The 14,609-nt window shown below is 39.2% G+C and overlaps 1 protein-coding gene across 1 annotated transcript; it reads right to left on the bottom strand.

The window, feature by feature from the left end:
- Positions 1-849: 849 nt before the first annotated feature.
- LOC125364592 (transmembrane protease serine 11B-like protein) lies at positions 850-13,852 on the bottom strand. Its single transcript, XM_048364188.1, has 10 exons — positions 13,797-13,852; positions 9,521-9,636; positions 8,315-8,433; positions 8,033-8,100; positions 6,000-6,160; positions 5,200-5,238; positions 3,989-4,163; positions 2,995-3,254; positions 2,397-2,539; positions 850-1,282 (listed from the first exon to the last, which is right to left on the bottom strand). The coding sequence occupies exons 1-10, from the start codon at positions 13,802-13,804 to the stop codon at positions 1,121-1,123; spliced, it is 1,251 nt and encodes a 416-aa protein (XP_048220145.1). The 5' UTR covers positions 13,805-13,852; the 3' UTR covers positions 850-1,120.
- Between the last annotated feature and the right edge of the window lie 757 nt (positions 13,853-14,609).

Below are 14,609 nucleotides of genomic sequence, written 5' to 3'. Positions count from 1 at the left end.
AAATCATTAATCTATTATACACAAATGTGTACCATTTGACGTTAAGGAAACATGACTCTCTCTTCCCTCCTTCCCTCCCTCTTTCTCTTCTCTCTCCTATCTTCCCTCTCCTTTCTCTTCTCTCCTCTCTCTCTGCCTCAATTTCCACATGAAAATCTGCAAAGCATGGAACACTCTCATGGTTGGCAGTGACATTCCAAGGTTCCTGGCACCCTGTTTAAAATGTAAAGCCAGTGTAGCGGCCTAAGTGTCCTCTGGGACACCAGAGCAGTAGCCTGAAAATCAAGGAAGTCGCCAAGGTCCTAGGGCTGAGCTTGAAACAGGCCCTGGTGCATCTGTGTGTCCTTACTTTCACCTCTGCAGTAGAGAACGACTTCATAGCTGGAGAGCTGGAAGCATCCAGAAGATAGGTGATCGCGTATCCAAACTCTACTTTAGAGTTCTAACCTGGGCTCAGCTGTACTTATCTTTGATCTTGTAATGGAACACTTAACCCTTCCAAACTCAGACAGAATGGGAAGAGGCTACTTGCAAACTACTGAGTAAACGAACAAGAGCCAAAAAGAACAGAAAACTGGACATGAACAAAGACAATTGCTATACTTAACTACATATGTTAAATTTATAACTACTTTTTAAAAATATGCTACAAATAAGACATTTCCACAGTGAGCCCTACCAACCTTAGAGTTACTGTACCTGATCTTTATGAATTTAAGGTGTGTTTTGTGTCTGGTGGTGATATTCCTTCACAATGGATTTTTTTTTTAAGTTCTTGCTGGTCCTGGGTCTCGAACTCTGGGATAGAATGTCTTTATGCTCAAGGTTAGAGAAGTCTATCACTTGAGCCATGTCACCACTTCCCTGTACTAGTATTTTGGATAAGACTATTTTATTTATTTATTTATTTTACTTAGGCCTTTCTGGACCCCAAACTGAGATTTCTTATTTTGTCTGGTTAAGTCTGTTTAATGAAAAGAATGCAAATAATACTTCTTGTACATAAACCTTTTAAACAAACAGCAGCCATGTAAACACTAATTTTGAAAGCATATTAAGTAGGAATAACTGCCAAAATTGACCTGCATTTGCCGAGTGTTGTTTTTGTTTGTTTGTTTGCTTAGATACCAGTCTTGGAGGCAACCCAGCGGCGATAGGCCGTCATTCGAGTGTAGACCCCTGGCTTGTTTACATGGCCACATTCAAATCCCCAGCTTACGATTCCAACAAGGTACCAAATATCTCGAGAATTGGGGTGAACCAGTGGTCCTCCAGAATCACCCTAAATAAAACAAAGCACATGCATCATTAGGATACTTCCCTTTCAGACACCTTAGTTACAGGAAAGGAGAAGCTCAGACAACGGTTTTAAGTGGTTGCTCTATCAGACAGACCACAGAAAAGTATGAAATATAAACCCCCTTATTGGCCTACCCTCCACTGTGGCTGACCAGACTGCATTCTCTGGGAGTCTTCTGTATTTGCACAAACTTGTGGATGTGACCTAAGGATGTACAAACTCTAAGCTTTTGGGAGACATATCATCTGAATGGGTATAATTGACTTGGGTGGTTTTATATTTGAGGAAAGTAGCCCAAACTCTAGCCACAGAGGGTATAATAAGGTAGGAAGAAGCTGAGCCCCGGGCGCTCACGCCTGTAATCCTAGCTTCCCAGATGGAGATCTGAGGATGGAGGCTCAAAGCCAGCCCCAGTAAGAGCGTTCATGAGACTCTTATCTCCAATTAACTACCTCCCCCCTCCCCACCGCACACACAAAAAAAGCCAGAGGTGGAGGTGTGGCTCAAGTGGTAGAGCACAAGATTTGAGGGGAAAAAAGCTCAGGGAGAATACCCAATGCCCTGAGTTCAAGGCCCAGACTGCACCCCCCAAAAGAAAAGTAGGAAAAAATTGAGAATAGTCTGTAGTAACTCAAACATCTCTGCGATTGATCTTTATTGAAATATGATCAAGGCCATGCACTATGATGCTAGATAGCTTGGAATGTACACAAGTTCCACAGTTAATAATTACACACTTGATAGATGTTACCATGTGCAAAACACTTTACTTTCCTCTACCTCATTTGCCTCATTTGTCCACTGAAACTCCATGCACATCATGAGATCGTGATGAGGATTAAATAAATTAATTCTTACGAAAAGGATTTAGGACAGTGCAGGACTGAATTAGAGTGAATCTGAGATGGGTTTTAAATACCAGTAAGCACCTGCTATAGAGAGAAGAATTCCTTTCATGCCAAAGCTGAGAAGAACATTGGCAGAATGGCCAGATTACAAACTGAAACATTGAATTGTCTCCTTATCGATGCTTTCTGTAAGAGAGTAGCAGTTCTTTATGTATTGTGTGGTCAGTGTGAATAACGTCTAGACTTACCTGGCAGGCGTCGATATTGCCTTCCATGTACCCAGCACAAAGCATGGTGCCCAGGATCATGCCATTGTAAGCTTCCTTGGCATTACAGGCCTTGGTATCGATGATTTTCACAGGTGCTTTCTGAAGCAGCAGTGGGTATTTACCTAAGGGAAACAAACACTGTCAGGAAAAGAGCGGTTGAGGAGCGCAACAGGAGGGAAAGCCGGCTCTGTCCTCTGCACACGAAGAAGACCTGGAGTCATTGCTGCGTGTGCAGGAGATGTCAACGCGCACACACGTTTCCCACGGAACCAATGAAGAGGTCATCTGCAAAGTAGAACTTGATTTACAAGTAGGCTTTCAAAGGACTCATCTTCTCGCCTGCTGGGAGGAGAATTTTCTCAGCTAGATGAAGAAGGTTCTACACTAGAATTTACCTCCCTATCATGTTCCAAATGGAGGCAATTTGCAAAACCCTAGTTCCATATACAACTTTCTCTGAGGGATCCTTAGGCAACAGAGCATCTGGAAGTATTACCTTGCATTCTGCACCTCGGTTGCTGAGTTTTCACATGGCTTTTGTACCTTGCCCCCGATATTAAGTTCTCATGGGACTTACCGTCATGGAAAAGCGCACCCCATCCTGTAACAACGACTCCTTCCCCTGGCGGAAAATCCTGTGTGGCTTCCGGGAGGCAAACTCGATGGACATCTTTCTTAAATAAAACTTCTTCCTTGAGCATTATCACTGCAATATCATCGTGATGTGCACCCTTGATGTAGTCTTCATGAATAATGACTTGTTGAACAGAATGCTGCATGTAGGGTGGAGTTACTCTAGTGCCAAAGCTAACAGTAAAGTTTCTTGGATTGTTGGACCTAAAGAAACAAAAATCATTTCTGCTTTATTTATTTTGGGATAATACGAATACCATGTTCTATGTCAGATATTAGAAACCCGGTCTAATCCAAACACTATTTATGACTCCTTCGTTGAGTCCCTTCACATTGTACTATGTAAGGCAATAGGAATATAGAAATAAATACAAAGGAGTAGCCTGGGACTCAAGAATCTTAACTCTAATGAAAAGGGGCCATAAACACAAGCAGTTATGACAACTTTTTAAATGTGTCTGTGTGCGAGTGTGTGTGTGTGTGTGTGTGTGTGTGTGTAATTAGTGGGGTAACAACATAGGACTTAAACCTATATGCTTAAGAAAAAGGAAAATTTCTTAGGGAAAGTAGCATTTGAGTCATGTTTGCCTAGAAGACCGAGAGAGTAACGCAGACACATGAAAAGAAGGGGGGTTAGAGCAAGAGTATGCCTTTTCGCAGCTCTAATGGTTTAGGATTTGGAGCCTAAAACACTATCAGATAAGATTCATGCGAGAAAAAACATGTACTGTCAAGCCCAGTGATTCTTTGCAGCTCTCGTGGCGATGTAAGAAAGGGCTGGTTAGGTTCCTGGCCTGGGTCATTCGTCTCCCAAGCCAGGACCTCAAGCCTTTGGTGTCCCTGGCTTCAGGAACATGATCAGCTCCGGTGTGTGGTGCTGGGGAGGAAACCCAGGGCCTTGTCCGGGGCTGTCCCCCCCAGCCCAGCCCGGAGCTCACTTCTGGAAGCAGTGGGCGGCCGTCAGCAGGAACCGCCCGCTGATCAGCGTGGCCCCGCAGTAGTGCCTGCCGTTCATCCTGAGGCTGGCTTGCCAAGGCCACTCTCCCTCCTGGGCCGTGGAACCGCCTTTGATCCGGTCGTAGGTAGCGGACATCCTCGCGCGTCTCCCACAACCTGGCAGAGTTTCCGGTCAGTTTTGCTCCAATTAAGAGTAGAAAGATACCATTCGTTTGATAGCACGGAGACAGGTGGTTCTCACTCACTGTGTCTTGTGCAGATAGAAACAAAATGTAATCTGTCTAAGAATACCACAAGAAGCCGGGTGCCAGAGGCCCACGCCTGTCATCCTAGCCACTCAGGAGACTGAGAGCTGAAGATCACAGTTCAAAGCCAGCCTGGGCAGGGAAGTCCATGAGACTCTTATCTCCAATTATACACCAGAAAACAAGAGGTGGCGCTGTGGCTCAAGTGGTTGAGAGCTAGCCTTGAGCTGAAGAACTCAGGGACAGTGATCGGACCCAGAGTTCAAACCCCACAAGGGACAAAAAAAAAAAAAAAAAAAATTACAAGAAGTCCTTGCATAACCTGTCTACTAGGTATAATAACAGCAATTGAGGAATGGGTACGTGAAGTCCAGGAACTCTGCAACCAAACTCCTTGCCTTTGAACTCTGGTCCCACCATTGACAAGCTGGTGAATCTGGACAATTATTTTACATTTTTTTGTGTTTCAGTTTGTTTGTCTCTCAAATGAGATGGAAATCCTACCTATGTGTAAGATCCTTCCTTCCTTCCTTCCTTCCTTCCTTCCTTCCTTCCTTCCTTCCTTCTCTCTCTCTCTCTCTCTCTCTCTCTTTCTTTCCTCACTCATGGGACTCTGAGCCTGGGTGCAGGCCCAGGGCTCTTTTGCTCAAGGCTAGCAAGAGCTTTACCACTTTGAGCAACAACTCCACTTCCAGTTGTCTGATGATTAGTTGGAGATACAACTCTCACAGACTTTCCTGCCCAGGCGCTTTTCACTGAGATCCTCAATTCTCAGCCTCCTGAAAAGCCAGGATTATAAGCGTGAGTCACCAGCATCTGGCTTCTAAGATTAAGAAGATGAAATAATTACACTAAAAGCACTTTATAATGTGTCTGCTCAAGGGTAACAATCTTGTGTGCTGTGATGTAGATTGTCTAATATTTAACTCAAAAATGTTTGAACTTACGGCTGTTAATTATCTTCTCAGCATCAACTTTACTGATTTCTGAAACAGAACAAAAAAAATCCATAGTAAATTTAACATCTAGCGGATGTTGGAGCAATGGAAGTAGACAGTAGGTCCAGCAAAGCAGGAGGGTCTAAAATTTTTTTTTCTTTCCAGGATAAAGTGTCAATAGGAATGAGAGAATATCAGCTTGTGAGAATTTTACTTCCGGCATAAGTGAATATATTATATGAAAGTGCCATCTTCATGGGCCAATGTAACACTTCTTCTTTTGCTGAATTGGAATGGTATTCTACCTCATCAAATAGTCCCCACAAGTGAGCCTCGTCCTGTCAGAACACAGAATTAATACTTAAAAAGTGATCTGCCTGAAGATGACAGATCCAAGGCTATTATTAGAAGTCCTAAGAGAGCATGGAAAACAAAATGCACCAATACTTTTAAGAATTGCTTCAAGAATTAATACCTGCTTTGAAGTAAGAAGCTTTTTCGAACAAGTGCAAGACATGGCATTGTTGTAGCCTGGATATGCTTTCTTTCTTTCCTTATATATATATTTTTATTATTTTCTTTAAATAGTTGTACAAAAGGAGTTGCCATTCAACAAGGCAGCTTATGGATACAATGTATCTTGATCAATATCATTCCTTCTGGATATGTTTTAAATAATAAAAAATACACATAATTTATCTAATATAAAATGCCATTCAACTAGGTCCCAATAGCTCATTCTTATAATCCTAGCTACTCAGGAGGCCAAGACCCGAGGTTCATGGTTCTCACCTAATACAGAAGCTTACCCTCAAGCCTAAGAGAATTCGAGTCTGTAGTCAAGGGTCTTGAGTTGTTCTTCAGCATCTGATGTAAGATGGTTTCAATTCTTCTTTTTGTATTTTCTTTCCTTGACCTAGCATCCTTGAAAACCAGCCAGATATGTGCGGTCACACTGTTGTTATCAGGCCTGGAAACGACATAAAGGTTTCATTCATGGCTGAAAAGAGCATTTTCTTCTCATTTCCCTTATCGTTCAGAGGCTGGCCTCTTCTGCTCTTCTATTGTTTTGAATAGCCACCTGACTTTAGGTTAAGCGAAGGATCATTACCTGCCTATGCTTATATGGTAACAATACACACGCAAACACACGATTCAATCTACAGGACAAGCAGTTGTAGTCATTCAAAAAATGCAGGGAAAGCCTGACACAGTTAAAGATATCATGTAAGATCTGGGATTATTTGTATACGCAATCATTAACCACTTGTTCACCAATATGTTCTATATGCACCTAGGGTAAGTGTTTCTACCTGCTAGGAACTTCCTGCCTTTAAGGAGACAAGACATGTAGACAAATGACTATAATAAATGGGACACAAGCACTGAGGTATTTAGCTTAACAGAACATAATCAATGGAACCATAGTTATTTTTTTACCTAAATTATAGAGAAATACTAAAGGAAGAGAAGACCTTCTGGTATTTTTAATATTATTTCATCCACTAGAGAATTTCATTACTCAGTGATGGAGAGGTGTACTAGAGAATAACTGGGGGGAAATAACATGAGTTTGTATCTATTATCTATCTACTATATTATAGGTACTTTGTTACCACATTTATTAGACCATTTTTTTCCTAATACTATAGTGTGTTATTATATTACACAAGGACAAACTGAGGCTCTGAGAGGTTATGTAAGGTGCTCAGGAATAGGTAAGTACTAAGTTAGAAGAGTGAGTTCAGCAAGCCAGGGTAGCTGTAATTCAGCACACACTGAACTAGAGGGATGTTAAGTTCCAGGTGAGCCTGAGCTACATGGTGAATTCAGAGCCAACACTGGCTACCTAATGGCACGCTGTCTCCCACATTGTTAAAGTGTGTTAGACTGAGTGCAGCTGATTCCATTTTCTTTCAATCATGAGCTGTCACATTGTCACCTGTGCTAACAGTGATGGTGAGGAGGCCACAGTGTCTCAGTAAGATTAGCCAAGGCATAGACGTGATTAGAAGATCAAGGGTAAAACCACATTTGAAGATTAATTTGGCTGTGGTATTCAGAGATTAGTTTGGAATTTGGAATAGGGTGGACAACCTGTAGGAATTACCAATGAGCCCTAAAAGCTAATGCTGAAGTGACATTACTATGGATTCGGTGAGATGTTCAACATTTGGACAGATAATTTAGCAGTATTTCCTAGGAAGCACGTGATTCATGTAAATGCTTTTTTTTTGTACCAGTGCATGCCAATGTGAATAATTTCATTGGTCTCTCTATCAATTAATTTTGTCTCACACTTCCCAGAGACATTTCAGTTACATGTATGAGAAAACAAAGAAGAAAAGCTTTTTAGGGGCTGGAGAGACACTTCTAAGATGTACCTAGGCCTTTCAACTTCCATGTGCCTCTCTTTGCAATACTAAAATTGACCCCCAACCTCAATGCTAGTTGGAACACCACTCCACTTTGCTTGATACTACAATATTGTTGGATATTAGTAACTTTTTTTTTTTTTTGCCAGTCGTGGGCCTTGGACTTGGGGCCTGAGCACTGTCCCTCGCTTCTTTTGGCTCAAGACTAGCACTCTGCAATTTGAGCCACAGCACCACTTCTGGCCATTTTCTATATATGTGGTGCTGGGGAATCGAACCCAGGGCTTCATGTATACGGGGCAAGCACTCTTGCCACTAGGCCATATTCCCAGCCCGGATATTAGTAACTTATTGACAAGTAGGCCCAACATATCAATAGACCCCCCTTTTTTGACAGGGAAACTTGAAGTATAAGTGTATGAATGATGATCGCATATCTTTTCTGATGGTTACAATGAGTTACTTACACAAGTGTGATGACTTGAGAATTGATATATTGTCTGTAAATGTTTGAACTTTGAAATGCATCAGTCATCTGTAAAGAGAAAGAATAGATAAGGGGGGGTATGAGGGACAAGGTAACAAACAGTACAAGAAATGTATCCAAAGCCTAACATATGAAACTGTAACCTCTCTGTACATCAGTTTGATAATAAAAATTTGAAAAAAAAGAGAAAAAATAGAGTCAATACCAAATTCCAATCATGTTACATTTAAAAAATGACAAAATATAGGAGAATACAACTTACTTTAGTTTCGATGATTTTACTAAGATAGTTATTTTCTGGTGATGTCTCCCTTTCATAATTTCTGTCATATGGAATATTCAGCACTTTAAAGCTACCTTTATAGTAGTAAGTCCTATTTTCTGTGAAATAAACAAATGTTTCAAGAATTACCTAAATTACATGAATTTGAAGTCCAGATGTAGGTTGCATAGTAATATCAGAGTGTAAATACTGTGTTCATTAGATATCAATAAACTCATAAGAATCCTTCTGGTACAAGTGACTACATAATTTAATAGACCTACCGAACTAGTTCAAAGTATAGGAGGAAAGAAACAGGCACTACTGTGCTGGTTTTCTTTTATAGTAAAGCATAATTATATAATCTCCAAAGTTAAAACACACGACTTAAACAAATGACTCTAACTTTCCTTATATCAAAAATTTTAGGGGTTGGGAATATGGTCTTGGTGGTAGAATGCTTGCCTACCACAAATGAAGACCTGGGTTTGATTCCTCAGCACCTTATAAATAGCAAAAGCAGGAAGTGACGTTGTGGCTCAAGTGGTAGAGTACTAGCCTTAAGCAAGAAGAAGAAGAAGAAGAAGAAGAAGAAGAAGAAGAAGAAGAAGAAGAAGAAGAAGAAGAAGAAGAAGAAGAAGAAGAAGAAGAAGAAGAAGAAGAAGAAGAAGAAGAGGAAGAAGAAGAAGAAGAAGAGAAGAAGAAGAAAAAGAAGAAGCAGCCGCTGCCAGGGACAGTGCTTAGGCTCTGAGTCTAAGCCCCAGGACTGGCAAATATATATATGTATATGTATACACACATATATGTATATACACATGTGTATGTATATATAATATATTCCATATAGGTGGGATTTTTATCTTAATGTATTTGTTATCCTGAAATAGTTACTTGAAATTAAATACCCCTTGATTTCTCTTCCTCACATGGTACTTCATTATAAAAGCATCTTGGTAGAGCTTGTTTCTTTTTCTTATTTACTATTTATCAATTGCCCATGCATTCATTTCTCCGAATGCATTCTTTCTTCTTTCATTTGTATATATTCAGAAAGATGTCTTAAACACTGCTTGGCTAATGATGCTTATTTATAGGATCTGAAATAACTAATGCATAATTGATTATTATTGGTTTATTTCTTTATCTTTCCTAGAAATGGAAATAATTGCAACAGTAAAAAGGAATATATATGTAATATATACCAACCTACTGCCAGAAAATGAACCAAGAGACCAATAGTTACTCCAAGGATTGCTAGCACTCCAAATACAGACAGCGCAATCACCCATACTGGCAAAGATGAACGGGACTCTGTGACTGGTCTGCAAATAAAGAAGAGGAAGATGAAAACTATATCAGAAAAATCACCAACTTTTCAAATCTGTATTCCTTTCTTCATGCTCACCTCCTAAAAGCATTACAACTAAACAGTGGTTGAAAGAGAAAATGGAGGGGAAAAAAAAGGAACACCAATATTTCTCTAAGAGCTTACACTTAAAACTAGTGTTATGTCATTTATTCATTTTTCATGACCTGTGTTATGACTCTAAACACCCGCATAGTGAGCAAAGGAGAACATTCTTAGGCGAGGATTACCAGGGCTCAATAGCTGTGTGCATATGGTCATATAAAATGGTGCTTATTGAAATGAACACCAGGAAATGAAAACAAGAGGTATTTTTTTTCATACTGTTTGCAGTTATTCCCTCCCCTTTGGTTTATTCTATTTTGTCACTGTTTTCCATTTCTGTACCTTCTGTTTTGCATATCAGTTTATCTGATTTGGGGAGAGGAAGGGGAAAGATGGAAAAGGGTGAAACAAGTCAACAGCGACACTTTCTAGACATGATGTTAGAAATGAACTAGACAACTTGGGGGTAGCGGGTAAGACAGGGAAAAACTGGGGAACAAACAAGGGAAGAGGGACACTGTTAAAAAATGTACTCGTTACCTGGCTTATGTAACTGTAACCCCTCCGTATAACACATTTAAGATAAAATTTAAATTTTGAAAAAACAAAGATCTGTGCTGTGCAATTATTTTTTCGGAGTACGGCGCTGTGTCCTTGGAATCCAGTTCCCTCTCTGACCAATGAATAAGAACAGAGTTGGTGTCGACCTATCCCCGTCCCTGTGTCTATCTCTGCCTCCATCTCTGTATCTCTCGCTCCAATTTGTTCTACTTCTCTAGAGGATATGACTGGTAGATTTTGCCAACTAGATTAGGGATCCTTCAAGAAGGATTAGGAAGTGACTTTACTCAGCACTATCTCAGGATGCTTATGAAGATGCAAATTCCCCAGTCGTAGTGGAATTGAGTCCGTTGGGAAGGGCCTGAGAACACAGTTTAGCACTGAACATACTGCACATTCTCACTTAACTATGTTCTATCTACATGATAAAATCCTGGAAATGCTTTCTCTCCGAAGGGATGTTATCAGATTTTTCAGATTAAAGACAGCAACTGGGGGCAGGGCATATGATGTACTAATCATAGCAAAAGAGCTAATGAATTAATAGCTTTCAAAAAATCAACACTTTTTAATGCATCTTCAATTAATGTTTTATCTCCTAGAATAAAATGATTTCACAACTCTTTTTTTCCCCCTCAACCCTTGAGCATAATGCAAACACTCTGCTCTTAACTAATAATCTCCCCATTCCATATCTCTTAATTGGGATCTCTTTGTGTGTTTCTTATTTTGACTAATTTTATTTATAAAACTTTAACTCAGGGGCTGGGAATATGGCCTAGTGGCAAGAGTGCTTGCCTTATATACATGAAGCCCTGGGTTCGATTTCCCAGCACCACATATATAGAAAATGGCCAGAAGTGGCACTGTGGCTCAAGTGGCAGAGTGCTAGCCTTGAGCAAAAAGAAGCCAGGGACAGTGCTCAGGCCCTGAGTCCAAGAACCAGGACTGGCAAAAACAAACAAACAAACAAAAAAACCTTTAACTCAATGCTAAGTGAAATGAACTCCATGTTACGGAAATGACTGTTATATCACTGTTGTAATTTCAACATGCAACGTGAAACCGTAGCTTCTATTGTTGATGATCCTCTTGTATCCCCTTCCTGTGGTTGTACGTGCACTATCTCTGTATCTTATCTGAGAACATTGGAAACCGTGCATACTGGTATTAGAACTAGGAAACTGAAAGGGAATACCAAAATTGAGAGACACAGGGTAAAAAAGACAAACGATTACAAAAGGAATACTTGCCAAACTGTTTAGTCTAAATCAACTGAACAACGCATGGGGGGATAGGGGGAGGGGGAGAGGGAAGGGGAGAATGAGGGAGGAGGTAACAAACAGTACAAGAAATGTATCCAATGCCTAAAGTATGAAACTGTAACCGCTCTGTACCTCAGTTTGACAATAAAATAAAATAAATAAGTAAATAAATAAAACAAAACAAAACTTTAACTCAGAACATGTTTTGGCATAATTCAGGAAAATCTAAAATTTCTGTCTCTATACTTTGTTTTCAAAACTTACACTTTTTTAAAAAAACAAAAAATATATAAACTTCTATTAAAAATTTTATGAAGTACGATACCTTCTAATTTGTCCAGATGTAGATGTAAAAGCAGAAGACTGAAGCAGCTGCTCAATCTTCTACTTTATTTTGCTAAAACAATCACAGAATGAATAACTCCATTTCCTATCCCCATTTTACTTTAATTACTTCTTTTCACAACTTATATATGCATACACTATACGATTTATCCTATGTGGTAGTTATATATATATACACACACACACACACACACATATATATATATATACACATGTATGTATGTATATCCTTTGATCCTCTTCAACCCTCAGGACATTTTTAGCTTTTTTTAAGAAGTACCATCAAGATCTTATAAGGTATAACACAGATTAAATAGTTTCAGCTGTTAGTCAGTATTCAGCAACCAAGAGTAAGTTCTTCAGAAAAAAAATAGAGAATATAGAATAAAAAATACACCCATAAAAATCACTGTATTTGAACTTCTCATAGTCTTGTTGGCAAGAATCTGAAACAACTTTCGTCTGAGAAGGATTATTCCCATTCGATGCTATATGACTATCTCAAAAGGAAACAAAATGAAAAATGGTCAGTGTTGGTGTTCAAGTCTTTACTTTCACTTCCCATGTTCCTTGCATTGCTTTTAATTGTCCATCGCTCAGGCACCTATATGTAACCACAAGTCCTCCTAGGTCTCCTGAAACTCACCTGCAGTGTCAACCATGGCTTAAAACAGCCAACATCTCTTGTGTAATTAGATTAATGTCTTATACTGAGAGGCTTATCACTGAATTAAGGCTTGAACTTTCCATGGGTATCTAAGAGTTCTTAGAAACAATAATGTAAGTGTTTTGACATTTTCAGATTAAGACTTCACATAAGCATAAAATGAGAGAGAAGAAGGAATAGATGCTATATAATTGAAATTTATCATCCATATGACATAAAGGTGATGATCATCTCACAGACAAACTAAAACAAGCATTCTGTTTTTTTCAAGTTCTAAATATGTATACTCTCCTACTAATAGGTCAGAGGGGTGGCCAATAATAAAACATCAATATTATGAATAAAAACAACCTCTTTAATTTAAAAAATTCTATGTAGCTAAAAAAGTTATTCAATTTAAGGAAAATGCATTTACTATATGCTGGCAAATGAATATCCTTTCTAATCATACTTTTACATAAATGCTAGACATTGTGAATATATATATATGGCTAAGCTATTTACACACAAAAAACTTAATGATAACTTTTAGAAAAAATGTACATACACATATTTCAGTAATATGAACATTAAACATTTTAAAATTTGATTAAGGCAAATCTACTCTATTTCATATAGTTTTATTATGACTACTCATATGACTATGAACCAAAAGCATATCCTTAATTTTTTATTAATGATCACTGGTCCTTTAATATGATAATTATATAGTGATATACTTTAAAAACAATTGAACATGTCTAAACAATCAAAATGTTAGGGTTCATGAGCTTTGAACGTGTCCACATAAAGGATTTACATACGGTTCACAGAAAACTTCCCTAAAGCCACAATACTGTGAAATTCGAGGTAAAATTCCTAAAATCACTGTTGAGAGCCATGTCCACATGATTAACAACACTGTGCTTGATTTACGAGGGAAGAAAATGTTCTCTTGCTGCTTCCTGTCTCCATGTCAGCACACATACATTCATAGCACCTCTCACGCGCTGATTATGAAGCTGCATGCTGGTTTTCCGAAACTCTCTCCAAACCCAGGTTTAAAATTACACATTCCAGACACAAGTGCATGTTTGGGTCAAGGTCATCCCATGTAGAAATCTGAACTCTTGCGGAAATACATTCCCACCTAAACTGAACTCTTATACTGCAGCCTTTCGCTGTAGACACTTTGAGGAGACGGTGTGAATTCTATTTTTTGTCAGAATTTTGGGCCGGTAAATTTGTACTTACCGATACATAATGGGCTGAAATTAAAGGCTGCTGGGATGAGTGGAGGTAAAGGAAGCTTCTCTCCTCCTTTTGTGCGGATCAGTGTCTCTCAGGTAAAAGTGCTAACAACCACCGTGATCGTTGGAGACTTTAAGGGCTGGGTACCTAGCTGAAAGTTATTTCAAAGGAAACTTGTCCAACAAGTGTGATGACAGTTGTGGATCTGTGAGTTAAAGGAAGAAATAAAAATCCTCTTTGAGTTGGTCCTTAGGGGGAAGAAAAACAATAGCTATTACTCCTGACTGGTCATCTGAGAGTCCCTCCCAAGAAATGCCACCACAGATTGATGACTCAGCGCTCTGACTCAGGCTCTACCCACCCTTTCATAGCACAGAGTTCCTCCCCAGTGAAACCAACAAACTCATCAGAGCAGGCTCTGAGGAAGGACTGAAGTTGTCTTGTTTTGGATGCAGTAATTCTATGAAGCATGACTCACTTGAAACATGCTTCATTTTAGAATGGTCACTTGGACTCTACATATTTTTTTGTAGGAATGGATTTGTAAATGAAAGTGGATAATGAGGTAAGAAATAGTTGCACGTTTATAATTCTTAACAGGAACTTGAACTTGTTAACTGATCAAGATTTGTTTCCCTGTGTGAATATGGGCTAAGTTTGGGGGTAACTAAATTGTTAGGGAAAAAAAATAAAACCTCATGATTTAAGCAGGAGCTGGTGGCTCAAATCTGCAATCCTAGCTACTCAGAAGGCTGAGATCTTTGGATCACAGTTCAAAGCTAGCCTGAACTGGAAAGTCTATGACACTCTTATCCC

This window comes from Perognathus longimembris, chromosome 16 (assembly GCF_023159225.1).
Source record: "Perognathus longimembris pacificus isolate PPM17 chromosome 16, ASM2315922v1, whole genome shotgun sequence".
Lineage (NCBI taxonomy): Eukaryota > Metazoa > Chordata > Mammalia > Rodentia > Heteromyidae > Perognathus > Perognathus longimembris.
The sequence above is the reverse complement of the archived record's forward strand: the minus strand, read 5'-3'. Positions and strand labels throughout refer to the sequence as shown.